At 66.3% G+C, this 23,198-nt stretch overlaps 1 protein-coding gene across 1 annotated transcript; it reads left to right on the top strand.

Annotated features, from left to right (window-relative positions):
- Positions 1 to 545: 545 nt before the first annotated feature.
- Positions 546 to 21,223, top strand: FASN (fatty acid synthase). The gene is made up of 43 exons (XM_008013335.3): positions 546 to 762; positions 2,390 to 2,523; positions 3,298 to 3,450; positions 5,053 to 5,226; positions 5,391 to 5,591; positions 5,873 to 5,995; positions 6,072 to 6,187; positions 6,290 to 6,424; positions 7,179 to 7,641; positions 7,801 to 7,988; positions 8,307 to 8,496; positions 9,144 to 9,238; positions 9,466 to 9,600; positions 9,677 to 9,880; positions 9,973 to 10,088; positions 10,284 to 10,456; positions 10,530 to 10,721; positions 10,802 to 10,882; positions 10,975 to 11,151; positions 11,332 to 11,511; positions 11,582 to 11,785; positions 12,275 to 12,579; positions 12,951 to 13,340; positions 13,420 to 13,584; positions 13,666 to 13,787; positions 13,868 to 14,022; positions 14,104 to 14,307; positions 14,436 to 14,586; positions 14,667 to 14,845; positions 14,928 to 15,047; positions 15,184 to 15,306; positions 15,398 to 15,618; positions 15,708 to 15,909; positions 16,148 to 16,299; positions 16,389 to 16,480; positions 16,644 to 16,795; positions 16,903 to 17,145; positions 17,401 to 17,589; positions 17,825 to 18,055; positions 18,157 to 18,377; positions 18,508 to 18,606; positions 19,990 to 20,241; positions 20,313 to 21,223. Exons 2-43 carry the CDS (start codon positions 2,397 to 2,399, stop codon positions 20,448 to 20,450), a joined length of 7,533 nt encoding a protein of 2,510 aa, XP_008011526.2. The 5' UTR covers positions 546 to 762; positions 2,390 to 2,396; the 3' UTR covers positions 20,451 to 21,223.
- The last annotated feature ends 1,975 nt before the right edge of the window (positions 21,224 to 23,198 follow it).

The raw sequence follows: 23,198 nt of genomic DNA, 5'->3' as shown, positions 1-23,198 counted from the left end.
GGCCCGCGCGGCATCCGGGACCGCCCAGCCGCCCGCCCATCACCTTATCGCCTAGCAACGCCCACCCGCGCGCCGCCATTGGGCCGGCGCGAACGCCCCTGGCACCCGATTGGTTGCTGCTGCCGCCGCGCCACGCCCTCAGCCTACTCCGCGCGGGCAGCGACGGCTGCGTGGAGTCGGCGGCCGAGATGCGGGCAGACGGGTCCGTCCGTCCTTCCGCGCGCCTGTGGGTCCGAGCGCCCCGGTGTGGCCGCGGTGTAGTCCCCAGTGTGGCCCAAGCATTCCCATCCCGCACACGTGCCGCCGGCGAACACGGGGGGTCGCAGGCGCGCCGCGGGCTCGGTCACAGCCGCGTGCTCGTCCGGGCCCGCGAGGCGGGAGGCGGAAGTCGGGGGGCGGTGGTTTCCCGCCCGCCCCGCCCCCGGCACCCCCCAGGCCCAGCCCCACCCCCCGGCGCGTTCCCGCGCAGGGTCCCGGCTCGGGCGGCGGCGCGCACGGGCATCACCCCACCGGCGGCGGCGCGCCGGGTCCCGGGGCGCAGCCCCGACGCTCATTGGCCTGGGCGGCGCAGCCAAGCTGTCAGCCCATGTGGCGTGGCCGCCCGGGGATGGCCGCTGTTTAAATAGCGCCGGCGCCGGCCTAGAGGGAGCCAGAGAGACGGCAGCGGCCCCGGCCTCCCGCTCCGCCGCGCTTCAGCCTCCCGCTCCGCCGCGCTCCAGCCTCGCTCTCCGCCGCCCGCACCGCCGCCCGCGCCCTCACCAGGTACGAGCAGCCGGCGCTGGGGCCGGGGCGCGGGTCGGGGTCGGGGCCGGGGCCGGGGTCCGGGGGGCGGCCCGGCTCCTCATCCTCCGCCCTCAGGGCGCGCATGGCCTGGCCCCGTATCCGGGGGTCGCCTCCACGGCCTGCCTGGGTTTCGGTGTTTGAGCCTCTTCGGAAGCGCCCGGGGCCCCGCGGAGCAGGTGGGCGGATGGCGGGGGAGGAACGCCGGGGAGCGCCGCCAACAGCCGCCTTCGCTTCCCCGGGGGGGGGGCGCGGACCCTGGAGGAGCCCCCAGCTCGGCCTCCCCGCGCCCACAAAGGCGCCGCCGGGCCCTGTCCGCCGCATCCTCCTCCCGGGGCCGCCCCGTAGCCGAGGCCCAGCCCGAAGGGGACGCCGCGAGGGAGGAAGGGAGTGGGCGCCGGGCCGGCCTCCCCATCACGTGGCGCCGCCCGGACGAAGCGCAGGGGTCCCGAGCAGCCCCCGCCCGGGGCGAAGGGAGGCCGGGCGCGCGGCGGTGTCCCCACCCCCTGCCTGGCCGTCGACCCCGCGTGAATAGCAAGCGGCGAGGACCCAGCGTGCGGGCCTGGAGCCGGCCCGGGGCAGCCAAGCCTCTGAATCGCGGTGGGTGGGAAGGGAGGCCGCACTGCCGAGGGGCGGCCCGCACATCAGGCCCTGGGGCCTCGTGCAAGTGGCCAGACCAGCGCTGGCCTCCGCCCCCTCCCCCCAGGGCTGCGCCAGCCCCCATTGTGGATGAGGAGCCGGCGGCCTGGGCACCCGTTCGGGGTCTTAGGGACCCGGGCCTCAGGGAGGGCCTGCTGTGTTCTGGGTCGGTATGGGGAGGCAAGCAAGTGTCTGTGGGTTCACCCGCGCAGGTGAGGGGTGCCAGGCAACACCTGCGTGTCCTGGCCAGGAGTGGTTCTCCAGGTTGGACCCTGCTGGAGGGGTTGGACTGGCTGGGTTGGTCCACAGTGGGGCAGGGGCCACTTTTCCCACAGAGCACAGGCCTATCCCCGTTTCGTCCCTCCCCAGCCTTGGTGGCTCTTGGACTGGCCTGGACAGCGGGCCTCCACCCCAGCACCGGTGGGCATGGGCGCTGAGTACCCCTCTCTAGGGCTCTCTGCCACCCCCATGCCCCGGCTTTGGGACCCTGCCTCTCCGTTTCCTTGATGCCTCTTAGGCTGGCCACCTGGGGCCTTGTCCCCATTTCGGGTGGCCTGCCTGCCCCTCACTGTGAGCCCCTGGGTGCCCCTAGGGATGGTCTGGGACAAACTCCAGGAGCCTTGGAGGGCTGAGGCTCAGCTGAGTGGAAGCTGACACAGGCGCAGAAACTACTAACTCCTGGGGAGGCCAGGGCAGCAGGGCCCCAGTGGGGTCCCCTAGCCAATACCTGGAACTGAATGGGTCAGGGCCTAGAGGTGGGCCTGTTCCCAGAGCACGCAGCCCCTCCCAGCGAGAGTGGGGTCAGGGCCCAGGAACTGGCCGCATGAGGAAGGGAGCCGCAGAGGCCAGGGCCCACGTGGACCCTCAGGGTGGCGCTTGGCCCCATGGTTGTCCACCCATTCTGGGTGCCGAGGCTAACGGGGGTGCTGTGGCCGCGATGTGTGGGGCACTCACACGGCCCGCCCTACAGAGCAGCCATGGAGGAGGTGGTGATTGCCGGTATGTCCGGGAAGCTTCCGGAGTCGGAGAACTTGCAGGAGTTCTGGGACAACCTCATCGGCGGCGTGGACATGGTTACGGATGATGACCGTCGCTGGAAGGCGGGTATGTGGCTGCGGGACTCCCTGTGCCCGGGGTGGGAAGTCCCCACACCAGCCTCCCTGCTGCACTGTGTCCTCACCACCCAGGCACTGGCCTGAGCCTGGTCCCAGCTGCAGAGCCACTGGTCACCCATGGGCGAGTCCAAGCTGCAGCCTCCTTCGTGGACATTGCACCAGAATGGCCTAGAAAATGTGCCCAGGAGGCTCCCCCAAGAGCTGCAAGGCCAGGGGCCAGCCCAGGCAGGGCCCACCTGCTTGTTACGGAGGAGCCGAGCTCAGAGTATGGGTCACGGACTGGGGACTGTCACCCATACAGGGGGCAGGTGGGGGGCCAGAGCCCTTCCAGCCAGGCTGCCCCCGCCTGTGTCCTGAGCTGGCAGGTTGCATACCAGGTGCGCTCCAGGAGGCTGGTCCAACTCCCCCACGCCCAGTAGGCTCTTCCACAGAGCAGCTCTACCTGACGGGCAAGCTGTGAGTCAGCATGGTGGAGCTGAGGCTGCAGCCAGGCAGAGGGTCCCCCAGCCTCACTCCCACCGAGCTCTCTCTGTTCTGGGGCCCATCTCTGGATTAGGGCTTGGGTCTTGGGCAACAGACCTGGTCGTACCAGTCCCCGCTTTGGGGCCACGGTCTTCCCCTCCTGGGGAACCTGTTCCATTGTTTGGGTCTCCCAGGCATAGCAGAGAGTCCTTAATTCCACCATGGTCCCTCTAGGGACCCCACAGGGCCCCCATCTCCGGGCAGCGTCAGTCAGAGATTTAAACACTTGCCTGTCCCGCAGGGCTCTACGGCCTGCCCCGGCGGTCCGGCAAACTGAAGGACCTGTCTAGGTTCGATGCCTCCTTCTTTGGAGTCCACCCCAAGCAGGCGCACACCATGGACCCTCAGCTTCGGCTGCTGCTGGAAGTCACGTATGAGGCCATCGTGGACGCAGGTGGGTCGGGCATTCGAGACTGCTGTGCCGAGGGCTCCTGCTGCCCGTATGGAATAGGCAGTGCTGTCTCTGTTCTTGGTTCTGGTAGAACCAGGTGCCGGCACCTCCTGCGCTCCCTGGCTGTGCCCCTGGCCAACGGGCTCAGGGAGGTGTGGGCCACGGGGTAGGCCACAGTTTCACAACTGCACCCCAGAGGTGTCATGGGTGTGCCCTGACCTGGGTGTACCAGTTTCCTCACTCCCAATGTCTGGCTGGTGCTGGGGCAGGGGCAGGGGCTGGAGTGATGAGAGGCAGAGCAGGAGGTTCTTGAGGGACCCTCTGGGCCCCCACCCCACCAGCCAAGCAGCAGGTAGCACTGGCCCTGCTGTCTCTCCCCTCCCATCCTCCCCACCACCCTGCCCACGTTCCCCAACCCTAGGCATTCCCACCCCATCCTGCCAGCCTGGCCCATGCTCTGGCTGGCACGTGACCTCAGACGAGCGCAACGCCATTTTTTTTAATATTTCTTTTTTGTTTATATTTATTTATTTGTTTATTCATTTCTAAGACGGGGTCTCACTGTGTCACCTAGGCTGAGTGCAGTGGTATGATCTCAGCTCACTGCAACCTCCGCCTCCCGGGTTCACGCCAGTCTCCTGCCTCAGCCTCCCAAGTAGCTGGGATTACATGTGTGTGCCACCATGCCTGGCCCATTTTTGTATTTTTAGTAGAGATGGGGTTTCACCATGTTGGGCAGGATGGTCTCGATCTCCTGACCTTGTGATCCACCTGCCTCGGCTTCCCAAAGTGCTGGGATTACAGGCGTGAGCCACTGCGCCCGGCCACGCCATTTCTTAAGGTTCAGGAGCTCCCTCCCTGGGTGGAGAAGGACCTCCTGATGGGGGAGGCTGAGCCCCTGGCTGCCCTTGGGCGTGAGCGGTTCACACACCCACCCACCTTAGGGCAGAGCCAGCCCACCAGGGGTGAGGAGGGGCCCCACTGGCTGAGAGGTGGAGGCCCTTCTCCTGCGCCCTTCCTGCTGCCAGGGCCCACCCCGAGACTGAAGTTCTGCTCCCCTGGGGATGGCCGGTGTTCCTCTCTCCTTTCTGAGCTTGGACACTTGGCCTTTGTCTCCTCGGCTCCTTATCACGGCCTGTCCTGGCGCAGGCTGCCCTTGGTGCTGGAGAGGCCACTGGCCAACGGGCTCATCAGAGCTTGCCGGTGACACCAGGGGCCAAAGGCGTCGCCTGGGGACAATGCAGCCCTCTGTCCTTCCCGGAGCCACTCTGGCCGCGCCTGGTGCCCTCCCCTGGGCCCGCCTGCCCTTTCCGCCTTGTTCCCCCTGTGACCTGGTTCTTGTTCCAGGCCTCACCTGGGCTGGCTGCTGCCCACAGTCTCTGCTCCAGCCCCTCTATAGCACACTTCACCCTCCTTAGGCCCCTTCCAGGGTCCCACTGGGATGGCCCCCCCCACCCCAAGCCAGTGAGGCTGAGACAGGACCTTCACCCCAGAGCTGCGTGGGCGGGCGGGCAGGCGGGCGGGCTGCGTGGGTGCGTGGGCTGGCGGGCGGGCGGGCTGCACTGTGGGACCCAGCCGTGGGGTCTTGACCACTGTTTGTGGCAGGCATCAACCCAGCTTCACTCCGAGGGACACACACTGGCGTCTGGGTGGGCGTGAGTGGCTCCGAGGCCTCGGAGGCCCTGAGCCGCGACCCTGAGACGCTCGTGGGCTACAGCATGGTGGGCTGCCAGCGAGCCATGATGGCCAACCGGCTCTCCTTCTTCTTCGACTTCAAAGGTGGGTCTTGCCCGGCCTCCTGCAATGGTGGGTGGCCTTCAGGTCCCCACATGCTGGGCAGAAGCCACGTGGTGTGGGCTCATTCCGTGTAGCGTGTGTCCGGGGTATGCCCGGGGTCTCCTGGGCTCGCAGCCCCACCTGAGCCGTGGCACCCTTCCTTCCAGGGCCCAGCATCGCCCTGGACACGGCCTGCTCCTCCAGCATGGTGGCCCTGCAGAGCGCCTACCAGGCCATCTCCAGCGGGCAATGCCCTGCCGCCATCGTGGGGGGCATCAATGTCCTGCTGAAGCCCAACACCTCCGTGCAGTTCCTGCGGCTGGGGATGCTAAGCCCCGAGGGCACCTGCAAGGCCTTCGACGCAGAGGGTGAGTGTGCGGCCGGGGCAGCCAGGACAGTGGCACGGGAGTGTGTGGCTGGCGCGGCCGAGGCAGCCAGGACAGTGGCACAGGAGTGTGTGGCCGGCGCGGCCGAGGCAGCCAGGACAGTGGCACAGGATGGCCCCCCGCACCCGCCCCATGCTGTGCAGCATCCTGCCAGCTCCCAGGACCCCCCACCCAAACACCCACGCCACACCCCAGAGCTCCTCCTGGTGGGGTGAGGGCCAGTGTGGGGCTGAGCCCGGGGCCTGAGGTGCTCCTCCACCCAGGGAACGGGTACTGCCGCTCGGAGGGTGTGGTGGCCGTCCTGCTGACCAAGAAGTCCCTGGCCCGACGGGTGTACGCCACCATCCTGAACGCCGGCACCAATACAGATGGCTGCAAGGAGCAAGGTGGGCTCTGCCGGGGTGCCTGGGGGCAGGTGGGAGCCGGGGCTGGGGCCGCAGCACTGAGCCGAGCCCTCCGCAGGCGTGACCTTCCCCTCTGGAGAGGCCCAGGAGCAGCTCATCCGTTCCTTGTACCAGTCGGCTGGAGTGGCCCCTGAGTCATTTGAGTACATCGAAGCCCACGGCACAGGCACCAAGGTGATGCGCCCCCGCCAACTCACCGCCCCATGACCCTAACCCATGCCCACGCCTGGAGAGGTGGCTTGGCCAGAGCCCCTGACCCCCCCGTGTTTCCCACAGGTGGGTGACCCCCAGGAGCTGAATGGCATCGCCCGAGCCCTGTGCGCCACCCGCCAGGAGCCACTGCTCGTCGGCTCCACCAAGTCCAACATGGGGCACCCGGAGCCAGTCTCGGGGCTGGCAGCCCTGGCCAAGGTAGGTGGAGCTGGGCTTGGGGGACCCTCAGCCCCTTGCTCCCTGGGAATGGGTTGCGCCATGGCTGGGCACTGCTGCTTCCTGTTTGCCAAGTGGAGGCAGGGGCTTCCCCACCAGGAACCCCTGTCCCCCGGGCTATGCTTCGGGTCTCAGCAGAGGCACTGAGGCTGACAGCAGGGAGAGCTCGTAGCCAGGCTCGCTGGACCTTCCCTGGAGGTCTCATGTCCTGCCGAGCGCCTGCCGGACATGGAGCCAAGCTGGAGGAGCCGCTTGGGTTGGAAGAGCGAGACAGGAGCAGGCCTGAGGGGGTCGGCTGCAGCATCAGGGTCTCCCATGTCGCCCACCCGTGTCTATAGCTTCCTGATCCACTAACAGAGGCCTGCTGCTCTTCAGAGACCAGGCATAGGAGCCCTGACACGTGCAGTCACTCAGGCCCTCTGCAGCCTCTGAGATGCAACATCTGGACCAAGGGGGCCTTAGTGTTCAGGCCACAGCCAGGCTTTGGAGGGTCCGCATCAGGCTGGGAGGCAGCAAGGCCCGAAGGGGAGGTCTTGGACCAAGCTGAGGACAGGGCCACGGCGGCTCAGTCATCGGACCCCTGTGCCATGGCAGGATTAGGTTGGGGACAGGAAGTGTGTCGGAGAGGGCCCTGGAACCCTGGCCCCATGTGAGAGTCCCCGGGCGGTGCCTGCCCCCAGCTCAGGCAGCAGTGCAGGGAGTGGGGCGGCTGCCCACCCACCCTGTACCCCCACAGGTGCTGCTGTCCCTGGAACACGGGCTCTGGGCCCCCAACCTGCACTTCCACAGCCCCCACCCTGAGATCCCAGCGCTGTTGGATGGGCGGCTGCAAGTGGTGGCCCAGCCCCTGCCCGTCCGTGGTGGCAACGTGGGCATCAACTCCTTTGGCTTTGGGGGCTCCAACGTGCACGTCATCCTGAGGCCCCACACACAGCCGCCCCCGGCACCCGCCCCACACGCCAGCCTGCCCCGTCTGCTGCGGGCTAGTGGACGCACCCCTGAGGCCGTGCAGGAGCTGCTGGAGCAGGGTCTGCAGCACAGCCGGGAGCTGGCCTTCCTGAGCATGCTGAACGACATCGCGGCCGTCCCCACCACGGCCATGCCCTTCCGCGGCTATGCCGTGCTGGGTGGTGAGCACGGTGGCCCAGAGGTGCAGCAGGTGCCCGCTGGCGAGCGCCCGCTCTGGTTCATCTGCTCTGGTGAGCCCACACTCTGTCCCCAAGGTGGTCCCTTCCCTGGGGAGAGGGCAGGCGAGCTGGAGCTGGTAGTCTCCTGAGGTGTTGTCTGGGACAGGGGCACCCAGTGGTGTGGGACGGCGCTAAGCCTCGTGATGTGTCGTGACATATTCTCTGGGACAGGGATGGGCACGCAGTGGTGTGGGATGGGGCTGAGCCTCATGCGCCTGGACCGCTTCCGAGACTCTATCCTGCGCTCCGACGAGGCTGTGAAGCCGTTCGGCCTGAAGGTGTCGCAGCTGCTGCTGAGCACGGATGAGAGCACCTTTGATGACATCGTCCACGCCTTCGTGAGCCTGACTGCCATCCAGGTAGGACCCAGCTTGCCCGTGTGTGTGCAACGCCAGCCCAGGGCTCTGGCTTTCCCTGGAGCCCAGGAGCTGCAGTCTCTAGTCAGGACGCTGGCAGCCTCTTTGCTGGGCAGAGCCTTGTGCTGGGGGTAGGATGGGAGCGGGGAGGGGAGGGGTCTCAGCGGGGCCTGGGTGCTGGGGCCACAGGGTCTTCTCCTGCCAGGAGACCTGGGAGGGTCGATGCGGCCGGGGTGGAGATGGCCCAGTGGGGCCAGGGGGCCGCCCCTAACAGCTGCACCTGCTGGAGGTTGCGACCCGAGTGTCCTGTTTCTACCCCAGATAGGCCTCATAGACCTGCTGAGCTGCATGGGGCTGAGACCAGACGGCATCATCGGCCACTCTCTGGGGGAGGTGGCCTGTGGCTACGCTGATGGCTGCCTGTCCCAGGAGGAGGCCGTCCTCGCTGCCTACTGGAGGGGGCAATGCATCAAAGAAGCCCATCTCCCGCCGGGCGCCATGGCAGCCGTGGGTAGGTGTCCCCGAGGTCTCCCGGAGGGGCCCCCAGCACCTCCAAAAAGGGAGGCTGCCTTCTTGCTGTGGGGTTCTCACCTGCAGCCCTGGCCTGGCCCCTGTAGGATAGAGTGGCCCCTGCTGGCCCGGGGACACCCAGCTCAGACACAGCCGTGCACAAGTCCCTGTGTAGCTGCCCCACTGGCCCCACACCTGGCAGCCTTGGGCCTAGGCACGTGCCCATGGGCATCAGGCCTGCGTGGAGCCCCCTGGGACACAGCCCCGGCATAGTAAGAACCCAGGGGCTTTGGTGAAGCCAACACACAGGTCGCCAGGGTTCCCTCAGACTGGTGCCCTCTGTTGACACCCATCTCTGAGCCCTGTGGGCTACATGTGGGCAGGGCTTGGAAAGAACTGGGACTGCAGAGGACTGAGGGGCTACCATCTGGGACCGGGCTCCCAGGAGCTGCCCCTGGCAGCTCTGTAATGACACCTCCACCCACGGGTCAAACACAGCAGGGGGCGAATGTTTTTCATGAAGGCTCCAAGGCTGCCATTACCACACCTGTCATTACTGTCCCCAGCTGCAGGCGGTGTCCTGGGTAGGTGGGTGGCTGGGAGCGGCTGGGTCCCCACACTAAGCCTCTGAGGCTGGCTCTGCCATAGGCTTGTCCTGGGAGGAGTGTAAACAGCGCTGCCCCCCGGGCGTGGTGCCCGCCTGCCACAACTCCAAGGACACAGTCACCATCTCAGGACCTCAGGTGGGTGCTGCGGCCCAGGCGGGCTCCTCTGTCCCCTGCGCCTGCCATTGCAAGTCTGGCAGGGACATGTGGCCACGGTCTGTGCCCCGTGAGGCTCTGACGGGCGTGGGGCATGGGGCAGGCTTGTCCCCAGGTCCCTTGCCTGTTCCCTCTTGGTTCCTTCTACCTCCCTGAGCCCGAGGTGGGTGCCCGGCCAGGATGCTCATCCAGGCTCCCACGATGCCCAGGCCTCTGTGTTCGAGTTCATGGAGCAGCTGAGGAAGGAGGGTGTGTTTGCCAAGGAGGTGCGGACTGGCGGTATGGCCTTCCACTCCTACTTCATGGAGGCCATCGCACCCCCACTGCTGCAGGCGCTCAAGAAGGTGCGCTGGCTCCGCCTGGGGGTGCGGGGCGGGCCGGAGCGCCCATGACCCAGCACTGACCTGGCCCCTCATGCAGGTGATCCGGGAGCCGAAGCCACGTTCAGCCCGCTGGCTCAGCACCTCCATCCCTGAGGCCCAGTGGCACAGCAGCCTGGCACGCACGTCTTCCGCCGAGTACAATGTCAACAACCTGGTGAGCCCGGTGCTGTTCCAGGAGGCCCTGTGTCACGTGCCTGAGCACGCAGTGGTGCTGGAGATCGCGCCCCATGCCCTGCTGCAGGTAGGCCCAGCCTGGGGGCAGCGGGCGCCAGGAATCTGGGACGGGCACCTCGGCTGAGCACCAAGGGAGCCCACGCGCCCTGCCGCCCCCAGGCTGTCCTGAAGCGTGGCCTGAAGCCGGGCTGCACCATCATCCCCCTGATGAAGAAGGATCACAGGGACAACCTGGAGTTCTTCCTCACCGGCATCGGCAGGCTGCACCTCTCAGGGTGGGTCCCTTCCCATCTCGGGCCTCATCTCCTGCAGTCGACGGCGTGGGGTGGGTGAGCAGGGCTGCGGGACCCTCGCTGACCCAGGCTGGTGGGAGCAGCCCTGGATGGTCCACCACAGGGAGTGGGTCAGCTGAACCCAGAGCCCCTGGACCCCAGTGACGGATGTGCCGCCTGTGCCTCCCTTCTCCACAGCATCGACGCCAACCCCAATGCCCTGTTCCCGCCTGTGGAGTTCCCAGCTCCCCGAGGAACCCCCCTCATCTCCCCACTCATCAAGTGGGACCACAGCCTGGCCTGGGACGTGCCGGCTGCCGAGGACTTCCCCAACGGCTCTGGTTCCCCCTCGGCCGCCGTCTACAACATCGGTGAGCAGGGGCCCGGCGGGTGGGCAGGCTCTTCCCTCCCCACACCAGTGCTGAGGCCTGTGCCCTCCTGCAGACACCAGCCCCGAGTCTCCCGACCACTACCTGGTGGATCACACCATCGACGGCCGCATCATCTTCCCCGCCACTGGCTACCTGTGCATAGTGTGGAAGACGCTGGCCCGGGCCCTGGGCCTGGCCGTGGAGCAGCTGCCTGTGGTGTTTGAGGACGTGGTGCTGCATCAGGCCACCATCCTGCCCAAGACTGGTGAGGGGCACCCCAGGACCGAGGCGAGGGCAGCTGGGGGCAGGTGCTGCCCTCTGATCTCTGACTCTCCTGCTCTGCAGGGACCGTGTCCCTGGAGGTACGGCTCCTGGAGGCCTCCCGCGCCTTCGAGGTGTCACAGAATGGCAACCTGATAGTGAGTGGTAAGCAGGGCTGGTGGCATGGGAGCTGCGGGGGCTGTGCCCGCTGGCCATGCCACCCGTCTTCAGGTTCTTCCACACCTGCCTGCCTGCAGGGAAGGTGTACCAGTGGGAGGACCCTGACCCCAGGCTCTTCAACCACCCGGAAAGCCCCACCCCCAACCCCGAGGAGCCCCTTTTCCTGACCCAGGCTGAGGTTTACAAGGAGCTGCGTCTGCGTGGCTATGACTACGGCCCTCACTTCCATGGCATCCTGGAGGCCAGCCTGGAAGGTGGGTACTGACCACGCTGCTGCCCAAGCCACCAGGGAGGGCGGTCACCATTGTCCGGGCCACAGAGGGCACTCACGGCTGGGCATGCAGCCTCGGAGGGAGCAGAGGGGCCCGGCGGGCTCTGGGAGGTGCCCCCAGGGACCTGGGAGTTCCACAGCACCAACCAGGCCCTGTGTGCAGGTGCATCGGGGAGGCTGCTGTGGAAGGACAACTGGGTGAGCTTCCTGGACGCCATGCTGCAGATATCCATCCTGGGCTTGGCCAAGCGCAGCCTGCACCTGCCCACCCGCATCACGGCCATCCACATCGACCCTGCCACCCACAGGCGGAAGCTGTACATGCTGCAGGACGACGCCCAAGGTAGCCCTGCCCCGGCCCCAGCCCAGGGCTCCCAGCCAGCTGTGCCACACTCACCCGGCTGTCCCCACAGTGGCTGACGTGGTGGTGAGCAGGTGGCTGAGCATCACAGTGGCCGGAGGCGTCCACATGTCCCGTGTCCACACTGAGTCGGCCCCTCGGCGGCAGCAGGACCAGCAGGTGCCCATCCTGGAGAAGTTTTGCTTCACGCCCCATGTGGAGGAGGGGTGCCTGTCTGAGCGTGCTGCCCTGCAGAAGGAGCTGCAGCTGTGCAAGGGTGAGGTCCCGGCCCTGCCGACTTTGCACACCCCTGGCGATGGGGAGCGGTCGCCTCCCTTTTGTGTTGACCCCAGACTTGCCTCTCCACGGGGCCCCCTTCGGAGTCAGCAACCCCAGCCCAAGTCTCTGGCCGGAGCTCATGATGGCAGCGTCCCTCCCTCCCCAGCCCCCGGTCTTCCTTGTCCCTGGTCACTGTTCCTCAGTCTTGAAGGGGGCCTTGGGGGCAAAGATGACAGATTCAGCCCCAGCTCACACCTTGGCTAGGCAGAGTAGCCCCTGCAGCTGAATGCGGCCCCTCACTGTGTCTGCGGTGGTCAGGAGTCAACGTCACAATGGTGGGCAGCCCCCTCCTCATCCCTCAGCTATTTCTCGGCCTGTAGGCAGAGTTGGGTGTTGGCCCCAGAAGGACAGCGTGGGTTTGAGAGCCCATGCCAGGCAGATGCCCTGGGGCTTTGGGAACACCAGGCCTGCTTCCCTCCCTCCCCAGGGCTGGCACAGGCACTGCAGACCAAGGTGACCCAGCAGGGGCTGAGGATGGTGGTGCCCGGACTGGATGGGGCCCAGGTCCCCCAGGACCCCCCACAGCAGGGACTGCCCCAGCTGCTGTCGGCTGCCTGCAGGCTTCAGCTCAACGGGAACCTGCAGCTGGAGCTGGCGCAGGTGCTGGCCCAGAAGAGGCCTGAGCTGTCAGAGGACCCTCTGCTCAGCGGCCTCCTGGACTCGCCGGCGCTCAGGGCCTGCCTGGACACTGCCGTGGAGAACATGCCCAGCCGGAAGATGAAGGTGGTGGAGGTGGGTGCCTCCTGGCAGCCAGGCCCCTGCCCTGAACGTCGTGTGACCCACCCCAACATCGGTCACAGAAGGAGACACAGACACGGGGAGGCCCTGGGCAGTGGGAGGGGCCGGCCAGCTGCCTGTGGTTCTGTGCAGGCGTCCTGTGCAGTCCACACAGCCACCGTGGAGGGCCCGTGGGCTCCAAGAGGTGCACCCTAGGCAGGACTCCAGGGATAAGACCAGTGACATCTGTGCGTGCCCGCGGCTGGTACCATCGTCGGGTTGACGGAAGCCTTTCTGCCAGACTCTGGTCTCAAGACATTTTGCCCAGCCCCAGGTCAGGGGCACCGGCCTGGTGCGGGGCTGATTCCAGAATTTACCCCCTTCAGGTGCTAGCTGGCCACGGCCACCTGTATTCCCGCATCCCAGGCCTGCTTGGCACCCAGCCCCTGCTGCAGCTGAGCTACACGGCCACCGACCGTCACCCTCAGGCCCTGGAGGCTGCTGAGGCCCAGCTGCAGCAGCACGACATTGCCCAGGGCCAGTGGGACCCTGCGGACCCTGCCCCCAGCGCCCTGGGCAGCGCTGACCTCCTGGTGTGCAACTGTGCTGTGGCTGCCCTCGGGGACCCGGCCTCAGCTCTCAGCAACATGGTGGCTACCCTGAGAGAAGGGGGCTTCCTGCTGCTGCACACACTGCTCCGGGGGCACCCCCTCGGGGAGACCGTGGCCTTCCTCACCTCCGCTGAGCCTCAGTACGGCCAGGGCATCCTGAGCCAGGTGCGGCCGCTGGGCAGGGGGACGGGGTGGGGGCCGGGTGAGGACCAGGCCGGCAGGGTGCTGACCGCCGCCCCCACAGGACGCGTGGGAGAGCCTCTTCTCCAGTGTGTCGCTGCGCCTGGTGGGCCTGAAGAAGTCCTTCTACGGCTCTGCCCTCTTCCTGTGCCGCCGGCCCGCCCCGCAGGACAGCCCCATCTTCCTGCCGGTGGACGACACCGGCTTCCGCTGGGTGGAGTCGCTGAAGGTCAGGACCCGCCCCACTTCCAGGCCCCACCCTACTGCCCAGCTTGCCGAGTGTGGCCTGACCGTCCCTGTCCCTCTGCAGGGCATCCTGGCTGACGAAGATTCCTCCCGGCCTGTGTGGCTGAAGGCCGTCAACTCTGCCACCTCAGGCGTGGTGGGCTTGGTGAACTGTCTCCGCCAAGAGCCCGGCGGGCACCGCCTCCGGTAGGAGCACGGCCCCTCACCCCTTCCCCTTCCCCACTCGCCTCCCCTCCCCAGCCTGAGCTCACCGCCTCTGCCCCCAGGTGCGTGCTGCTGTCCAACCTCAGCAGCACCTCCCGCGTCCCGGAGGTGGACCCGGGCTCCGCAGAGCTGCAAAAGCTGTTGCAGGGAGACCTGGTGATGAACGTCTACCGCGACGGGGCCTGGGGGGCCTTTCGCCACTTCCTGCTGGAGGAGGGTGAGCCCCCCACACTGCCCTGCCCCTCCCGGGAGACTGCGCCTGCAGGCCCCGCAGTAGCCCCACCTCCTGTTTCCCTAGACAAGCCTGAGGAGCCCACGGCACACGCCTTTGTGACCACCCTCACCCGGGGGGACCTGTCCTCCATCCGCTGGGTCTGCTCCTCGCTGCGCCATGCCCAGCCCTCCCGCCCCGGCGCCCAGCTCTGCACGGTCTACTACGCCTCCCTCAACTTCCGCGACATCATGCTGGCCACCGGCAAGCTGTCCCCTGAGGCCATTCCAGGTATGGGTGGCGTGGGGCCGTGGGAGTGGACCGGACCGGGGAACAGAGACCCCAGCAGCCAGGACCTGCCTGGAAGCCCCTTGGGAGGGAAGGGTGGGCAGTGGGGGGCTCAGTGCCGTCTCCCCCAGGGAAGTGGGCCTCCCAGGACAACCTGCTAGGCATGGAGTTCTCGGGCCGAGACCCCAGTGGCAAGCGTGTGATGGGACTGGTGCCCGCCGAGGGCCTGGCCACCTCTGTCCTGCTGTCACCGGACTTTCTCTGGGACGTGCCATCCAACTGGTGAGTGTATCCGGGGTGTGAGCCTGGGCCCCACGTGGATGGTGGCCAGGCCTACACTGACCCACCTGCTGCATCCCCAGGACCCTGGAGGAGGCGGCCTCAGTGCCCGTCGTCTACTGCACAGCCTACTACTCGCTGGTGGTGCGCGGGCGGGTGCGCCCCGGGGAGACGGTGCTCATCCACTCGGGCTCCGGCGGCGTGGGCCAGGCCGCCATCGCCATCGCCCTCAGTCTGGGCTGCCGCGTCTTCACCACCGTGGGTAAGGCCCTGCCCCCAGAGCCAGGCGCCGCCCTCCCAGCCCCACCACCCCGGCTCACCAGCGGCACCTCCTTCCCCACCAGGGTCGTCCGAGAAGCGCGCGTACCTCCAGGCCAGGTTCCCCCAGCTCGACAGCACCAGCTTCGCCAACTCCCGGGACACATCGTTCGAGCAGCATGTCCTGCAGCACACGGGCGGGAAGGGTGAGCAGCCCTCACAGCCCCCACAGCCCCCGCCTGCCTCCTGCCTCCTGCCCAGGGAGAAGCAGGGTCTGGCCCGTTGGGCTGCGGTGGCTGAGCCTGCAGTGGGTGTGACTGTCGGACCCCTCTGGTCCCGTAGGTGTTGACCTGGTCTTGAACTCCTTGGCGGAAGAGAAGCTGCAGGCCAGCGTGAGGTGCTTGGCTCAGCACGGTCGCTTCCTGGAAATTGGCAAATTCGACCTTTCTCAGAACCACCCACTTGGTGAGGCTGGCAGCACCTGGGCGGGGGTGGGCATGGATGGGTGTGGGTGGACGTGTGGAAGGCCCTGGGTGAGCACGTCCCCTGCCCACAGGCATGGCCATCTTCCTGAAGAACGTGACATTCCATGGGATCCTACTGGATGCGCTCTTGGATGGAAGTGCTGAATGGCAGGAGGTGGCGGCGCTCCTGCAGGCCGGCATCCGGGATGGGGTGGTACAGCCCCTCAAGTGCACGGTGTTCCCTGGGGCCCAGGTGGAGGACGCCTTCCGCTACATGGCCCAGGGGAAGCACATCGGCAAAGTGCTCGTGCAGGTGAGGGGAGGAGTCCTGGCGCCTCGGGCATCCCAGGCTCTGGTCCCCAGGCAGTGCCTGAGCTGGTGGGTGCTGCTGCCCGGACGCAGGTGCTTGCGGAGGAGCCGGAGGCAGTGCTGAAGGGGGCCAAACCCACGCTGATGTCGGCCATCTCCAAGACCTTCTGCCCGGCCTACAAGAGCTACATCATCGCTGGAGGGCTGGGTGGCCTCGGCCTGGAGTTGGCACAGTGGCTGATCCAGCGTGGGGCGCAGAAGCTCGTGTTGACCTCTCGCTCCGGGGTCCGGACAGGTGAGTCGGCAGGGGTGCCTGTGGAGCAGCCTGGGCCAGGTGCAGCCCCAGGGCCCCTGAGTCCTTCTCTGCAGCCCACCATCGTGGGCTGTCACGGCGCGTGGGGTCTATTCTCCTCCATCTTGGCGGGGGCTTGCTGGACGGGGCTCTGCGGCCACTCCCCACTTCCCCAGCCTGGCATGTGGGGAAGAGACTGTGTACCCTGGCCCGGTCCAGCCCACAGTCCTGTGCCCCGCAGGCTACCAGGCCAAGCAGGTCCGCCAGTGGAGGCGCCAGGGCGTGCAGGTGCTGGTGTCCACCAGCAACATCAGCTCCCTGGAGGGGGCCCGGGGCCTCATCGCCGAGGCGGCGCAGCTCGGGCCCGTGGGCGGCATCTTCAACCTAACCATGGTGAGGGGAAGGCCCGAGACCAAGGCAGGGCCCTGGGTGGGCGGGTGAGGCCCTGGAGCCGCAGGGAGTGCTGAGGCTGCCTCCCCCAGGTCTTGAGAGACGCCATGCTGGAGAACCAGACCCCGGAGTTCTTCCAGGACGTCTGCAAGCCCAAGTACAGTGGCACCCTGAATCTGGACAGGTGGGCACTGCGCAGCCCTGCTCCCCCCTCTACTGGGGTCTGGGCTCAGGGCTGTGGGAGCCGAGGGGTTCGCTGACAGCCCTCTCTGGCCTTTCCTGGGGGGGGGGGAAGTTGGGGGTTCCTGGGGGTGCCGGCCGATGGGGAGTGACATGCGTGCCCACAGGGTGACCCGGGAGGCGTGCCCTGAGCTGGACTACTTTGTGGTCTTCTCCTCTGTGAGCTCCGGGCGCGGCAATGCCGGACAGAGCAACTATGGCTTTGCCAACTCTGCCATGGAGCGCATCTGCGAGAAACGCCGGCACGAAGGCCTCCCAGGTGGGCCCCACCCTCTCCCCTTGGCCCTGCCCACCCCCCCCCACAGTGGCCACTCCCCACCCCCACCTTCTCCCCGCAGCCCTGCCCACCTGCCCCCTCGCCCACAGGCCTGGCCGTGCAGTGGGGCGCCATCGGCGACGTGGGCATTTTGGCGGACACAGTGAACATCAACGCCACAGTCATCGGTGGCACGCTGCCCCAGCGTGTGGCCTCCTGCCTGGAGGTGCTGGACCTTTTCCTGAACCAGCCCCACATGGTCCTGAGCAGTTTTGTGCTGGCTGAGAAGGCTGCGGCCTACAGGGACAGGGACGGCGAGCAGGACCTGGTGAAGGCCGTGGCACACATCCTGGGTGAGCACTGCCAGCAGGAGCCGTGCCAGGCAGTTCCCCTGCTGGCATCAGGGTCTTGGGATGGACATAGCAGTCGTGGCCCTGTGTGCCTCAGTTTCCCCATCTGCAGAGCCAGGGTGCGGGCGCAGCTGTCACTGTGGTGATGGTGCTTTGGGAGATGCACAGCCTGCACACCCCTGGGTGTCAGCCCTGCCCCACCCAGGCCGTCCCCACGCGCCCCCCCCCAGAATTGCCGACTGAGCACATCCCTTCCAGGCATCCGAGACTTGGCTGCCATCAACCTGGACAGCTCACTGGCGGACCTGGGCCTGGACTCGCTAATGAGCGTGGAGGTGCGCCAGACACTGGAGCGCGAGCTCAACCTGGTGCTGTCCATGCGCGAGGTGCGGCAGCTAACGCTCCGGAGACTGCAGGAGCTGTCCTTGAAGGCAGATGCGACCAATGGTGCGTGCGGGTGACCAGGTGGGAGTGGGGTCTCCGGGCTGCCCCAGCCCTTCCTCCTTGCTGTCTGGACCACGTCCCAGCAGGCGTCCCACCATTCATCATGGTGCCATTCTGACTATTCCACCCCGACTCCCACCAGACATAGCACCATGGGGACTTGCGTGCATGTCTGTGTCCTTGCGTGGGTGCCAGGGCCCTGCAGCCAGACCAGCCCGGCATTTGCCCGTCTTCACAGAGCTGGCATCCTCCACGCCCAAGGAGGACGGTCCGGCCCGGCAGCAGACTCAACTGAACCTGCGCTCCCTGCTGGTGAACCCCGAGGGCCCCACCCTGATGCGGCTCAATTCAGTGCAGAGCTCTGAGCGACCCCTATTCCTGGTGCACCCAATCGAGGGCTCCACCACCGTGTTCCACAGCCTGGCCTCCCGGCTCAGCATCCCCACCTATGGCCTGCAGTGCACCCGAGGTACTCCCGGGCCCTCCTCTGGACGCGGTGGTCAGTGCTGGCCATCACGGGGCCCGTGGCTGCCACCTGCACATGCTGAGTGCCTGGCACTGCCGTTGCAGCTGCGCCCCTCGACAGCATCCACAGCCTGGCTGCCTACTACATCGACTGCATCAGGCAGGTGCAGCCCGAGGGCCCCTACCGCGTGGCCGGCTACTCCTATGGGGCCTGCGTGGCCTTTGAAATGTGCTCCCAGCTGCAGGCCCAGCAGAACCCAGCCCCCACCCACAACAGCCTCTTCCTGTTCGATGGCTCGCACACTTACGTACTGGCCTACACCCAGGTGAGAGCCGGGCCAGCCCTAGAGGCCTATGGCACACATCTGGGCTCCCTCCCTGTGCCCGGCTTTGGGGGATGGTCGCTTGGGAGGCTCCGCCCCTTCCGTCTGTTCAGCAGCCCCTCCTTCCTCTCAGAGCTACCGGGCAAAGCTGACCCCAGGCTGTGAGGCTGAGGCCGAGACGGAGGCCATATGCTTCTTCGTGCAGCAGTTCACGGACATGGAGCACAACAGGGTTGGTCCCCGACACCCCTGAGGCCGCCGGACCCAGAGCACTGGGCAGGAAAGGAAGGGTGGGATGGCATGCCAAGAGCTTTATTAAAGGCCCCCCAGCTTCACCCCTTTAATAGCCGACCCCGGCCGGATGCAGTGGTTCACACCTGTAATCCCGGCACTTTGGGAGGCTGAGGTGGGCGGCTCACCTAAGGTCAGGAGTTCAAGACCAGCCTGACCAACATGGAGAAACCCCTTCTCTACTAAAAATACAAAAATTAGCCGGGCGTGGTAGCGCTCTCCTGTAGTCCTAGCTACTCAGGCTGAGGCAGGAGAATCGCTTGAACCCGGGAGGCGGAGGTTGTGGTGAGCTGAAATCGCGCCACTGCACGCCAGCCTGGGCAACAAGAAAAAATCTCTTTCTCAAAAAAAAAAAAGGCCACCCCCCAGGCGCAGCACGGTGCTGTGGGTGCTGCCGGCACCTGCTCAGAGCCCGACCCCGCAGGTGCTGTGGGTGCTGCCGGCACCTGCTCAGAGCCCGACCCCGCAGGTGCTGTGGGTGCTGCCGGCACCTGCTCAGAGCCCGACCCCGCAGGTGCTGTGGGTGCTGCCGGCACCTGCTCAGAGCCCGACCCCGCAGGTGCTGTGGGTGCTGCCGGCACCTGCTCAGAGCCCGACCCCGCAGGTGCTGTGGGTGCTGCCGGCACCTGCTCAGAGCCCGACCCCGCAGGTGCTGTGGGTGCTGCCGGCACCTGCTCAGAGCCCGACCCCGCAGGTGCTGTGGGTGCTGCCGGCACCTGCTCAGAGCCCGACCCCGCAGGTGCTGTGGGTGCTGCCGGCACCTGCTCAGAGCCCGACCCCGCAGGTGCTGTGGGTGCTGCCGGCACCTGCTCAGAGCCCGACCCCGCAGGTGCTGTGGGTGCTGCCGGCACCTGCTCAGAGCCCGACCCCGCAGGTGCTGTGGGTGCTGCCGGCACCTGCTCAGAGCCCGACCCCGCAGGTGCTGTGGGTGCTGCCGGCACCTGCTCAGAGCCCGACCCCGCAGGTGCTGTGGGTGCTGCCGGCACCTGCTCAGAGCCCGACCCCGCAGGTGCTGTGGGTGCTGCCGGCACCTGCTCAGAGCCCGACCCCGCAGGTGCTGGAGGCGCTGCTGGCACCTGCTCAGAGTCCGACCCCGCAGGTGCTGTGGGTGCTGCCGGCACCTGCTCAGAGTCCGACCCCGCAGGTGCTGTGGGTGCTGCCGGCACCTGCTCAGAGTCCGACCCCGCAGGTGCTGTGGGTGCTGCTGGCACCTGCTCAGAGTCCGACCCCGCAGGTGCTGTGGGTGCTGCTGGCACCTGCTCAGAGCCCGACCCCGCAGGTGCTGTGGGTGCTGCCGGCACCTGCTCAGAGCCCGACCCTGCAGGTGCTGGAGGCGCTGCTGCCGCTGAAGGGCCTGGAGGAGCGCGTGGCGGCCGCCGTGGACCTAATCATCAAGAGCCACCAGGGCCTGGACCGCCAGGAGCTGAGCTTCGCGGCCCTGTCCTTCTACTACAAGCTGCGTGCCGCTGAGCAGTACACACCCAAGGCCAAGTACCATGGCAACGTGATGCTGCTGCGTGCCAAGACGGGTGGCGCCTATGGCGAGGATCTGGGCGCGGACTACAACCTCTCCCAGGTGTGCAAGCGGCCTGACGGGAACGGGGACGGGAGTGGGGTGGGGGCAGTGGCTGATGGTATCCCCTGCAGGTATGCGACGGGAAAGTATCTGTCCACGTCATCGAGGGTGACCACCGCACGCTGCTGGAGGGCAGCGGCCTGGAGTCCATCGTCAGCATCATCCACAGCTCCCTGGCTGAGCCACGTGTGAGCGTGCGGGAGGGCTAGGCCCGCGCCCCCTGCCACCGAGGCCACTCCGCCATCCCCACCCCCCGCCACACAACGGGGCAGGAAGGGTCCTGCCGGTGGGACCCTGCCCGGCCCAGTGCCACTGCCCTCCGAGGCTGCTAGACGTAGGCGTTAGGCATGTCCCACCCACCCACCGCCTCCCACGGCACCTCGGGGACACCAGAGCCGCCGACTTGGAGACTCCTGGTCTGTGAAGAGCCGGCGATGCCTGCAGGAACCGGGCTGGGCCTCGTGCGCCCATGGGGTCTGCGCTTGGTCTTTCTGCGCTTGGATTTGCATATTTATTGCATTGCTGGTAGAGACCCCCAGGCCTGTCCACCCTGCAAAGACTCCTCAGGCAGCGTGTGGGTCCCGCACACTGCCCTCATTTCCCCGATGTCCCCTGCGGGCACAGGTGGCCACCCAGGCCTGTTTCCTGCGGCCCCCTCTTGGCCAGGCCTTGGCTCAGCCCCGCTGCGTGGGAGGTCGTGTGGGCCAGTCCCCAAGGAGCTGGGTCCCTGCACAGGCACAGAGTGCCTGGCCACACCCATGATGCAGGGCTGGCCTCCAACCCTGCGGACCGCGCCGGGCACCAACTCCGTGTTTGGTGTTTGTCTGTGTGTGTTTTTCAAGAAATGATTCAAATTGCTGCTCGGGTTTTGAAATTTACTGTAACTGTCAGTGTTCACGTCCGGACCCTGTTTCATTTTTACACCAATTTGGTAAAAATGCTGCTCTCAGCCTCCCACAATTAAACCGCATGTGGTCTCTGCCGCCATCTTTTCTTCCTCCTCCCTGACCCGGCAGCTGCAAGCTCTCCAGCTCCGCTCCACCGAGTCACGGGCCGTGAAGGGGATGCCCTCTGTCCTCTGATCCCCAGTTCCCGCACATCCCTAGGCCATGTCCCAGAGCCAGGGCTGGGCCAGGGAGTGAGGAAGGAGCCTGCGTGGCAGCCCCGGGTTTCCCTGGAAGGCACTGGGACTGGCGGTGTATCGAGGTTCTGGCCAAGAACCAGCACCAGTAAGAAACGTGTAGGAGGTGCAGACATTGGGAAGTTGGCTTCAGCTGACGACTATTGTGGAGAATAGTATTTGCTTGAAGTCAGCAGATTGTAGGCATTCGCCCCTGCCAAAGATGCCGTCACAGCCTCACCAACATAGTAGCGCCATGGGCTACCAGGCTGACACAGAAGATTTGGGTTTAGGCAAAGGAGTGGAGGCTGGGAGGGAGCAAGGAGCAGGGAGCCCTGGGAACCTGGACCCCCAGCATCGAGGGGTGGGGTGGATGCAGCCTCCAGGACCCACGGGTGGCTGTGCGGGGGCACTGGGTAGACATGAGCTTGGGGTAGAGGCAGGAGGCGAGAGCCAGGACTGGATTTCGGAAACAGGCATAACAGGCCAGCCTGGGGTTCCGGAAAGCACAGCGCACCCACAGAAGAGGCCTTCCAGTGAATGCCAAGGCACAGAGGTGGGTGGGGGCTAGGAGAGCCCCTGTTGGAGAGGCAGGGGAGGGCACTGGGGTCATCTCCCAGGGCAGGGTAGTGGGCCAGGCCTGACAGGCTGAGGGTGAGGTGGGCACAGGTGGCCTGGACTCCAGTGAATACCAGGGGCCTGTGGGGGGTGGGCCTGATGCAGCGGCTGCAGGTGGGCAGTATCCAGGCATGAGTGTGAACAGGAGGCAGGCATTGGAGCGAGGCTCAGCCACACCCCTTCTGCGATCCCCCAACACTGGGCAGGTTCTCCCTTCAGCCGTGGCCCCCTCTGGCTTCTGTCCACCCCTCTTCCAGCAACTTCCACCCCAGTCAATGCACACAGGCTCAGGGCCACCAGGGAGGACAGAGGCTCACAGGCCTATCTGGGGGTGGCCTGGGGCTGATCTGGCCTCAGAACCCAACTGCTTTAGCTCCACAGCCTCAGGCCCTGCAGGGCAGGCGGGCAGTGCCCAGCACATGGGCTCTTGTCACCCCCCCGCTTCTCCCAGCTCATCGGTGCCAGCATGTGGTGCCCAGGGGTCTCGTTCCTGGCACAGCCCCTGCCAGGGGAGGACGGGCTCTGATGTGCCTGGGGTGCATCCAAGTTGCAAATTAGCTTCAGGGACACCTGAGAGAAGCCACATATCTTCGTTAGGAAGATACAGTTACTTTAAGTGATGCCATTATCTTCACTTCAGTTATTTTTTCTTTTGAATTAAAATGAACATTCATGTAATGAATTGGAGTTCTCATCCGGAGAGTAGCAAGGCCTGGATTCACCCTCCCACCGGAAACAGCTGAAAATCCAGGCAAAGGACAGGAGATGCTATAGCTGTGGGGATGCCAGGCCTTGGCCAAAGAAGGACAGTGACCCCTGGGTGGGAACGAGGTGCCGGGAGCCCTGGGGTAACCTCAGCTTTCTGCCTGGCAACTTCCAGGCCGGGCACAGGGAGAGGTGGAGCCCAGCAGACTGCTTGAGTTGAGGAAGGTAGAGCTGAGAGTCCAGGGGGAGAATGAGGCTCGGGATTGTGGGACAGCACCCGGGAGGAGCTGGCGGACTGGTGGGGGGTGCAGGGGCTCTCCCGGGACCGCCGGGCGGGGAGCTACGCGGCTCTCCGGTGAGCACCAGGCTGAGCACAATCAGTGCACATGAGCAGGAAACCAGCCAAAGGATTAGAGAGAACAGTGCCAGATACTGCACAGGGCTGGAAACCAGCGCCTGTTCCTACCAAGCAGACTAGAAAACTTCAGAATTCTTAAGACATTGAATACTCAGA

This window comes from Chlorocebus sabaeus, chromosome 16 (assembly GCF_047675955.1).
Source record: "Chlorocebus sabaeus isolate Y175 chromosome 16, mChlSab1.0.hap1, whole genome shotgun sequence".
Taxonomy (NCBI): Eukaryota; Metazoa; Chordata; class Mammalia; order Primates; family Cercopithecidae; genus Chlorocebus; species Chlorocebus sabaeus.
The sequence above is the reverse complement of the archived record's forward strand: the minus strand, read 5'-3'. Positions and strand labels throughout refer to the sequence as shown.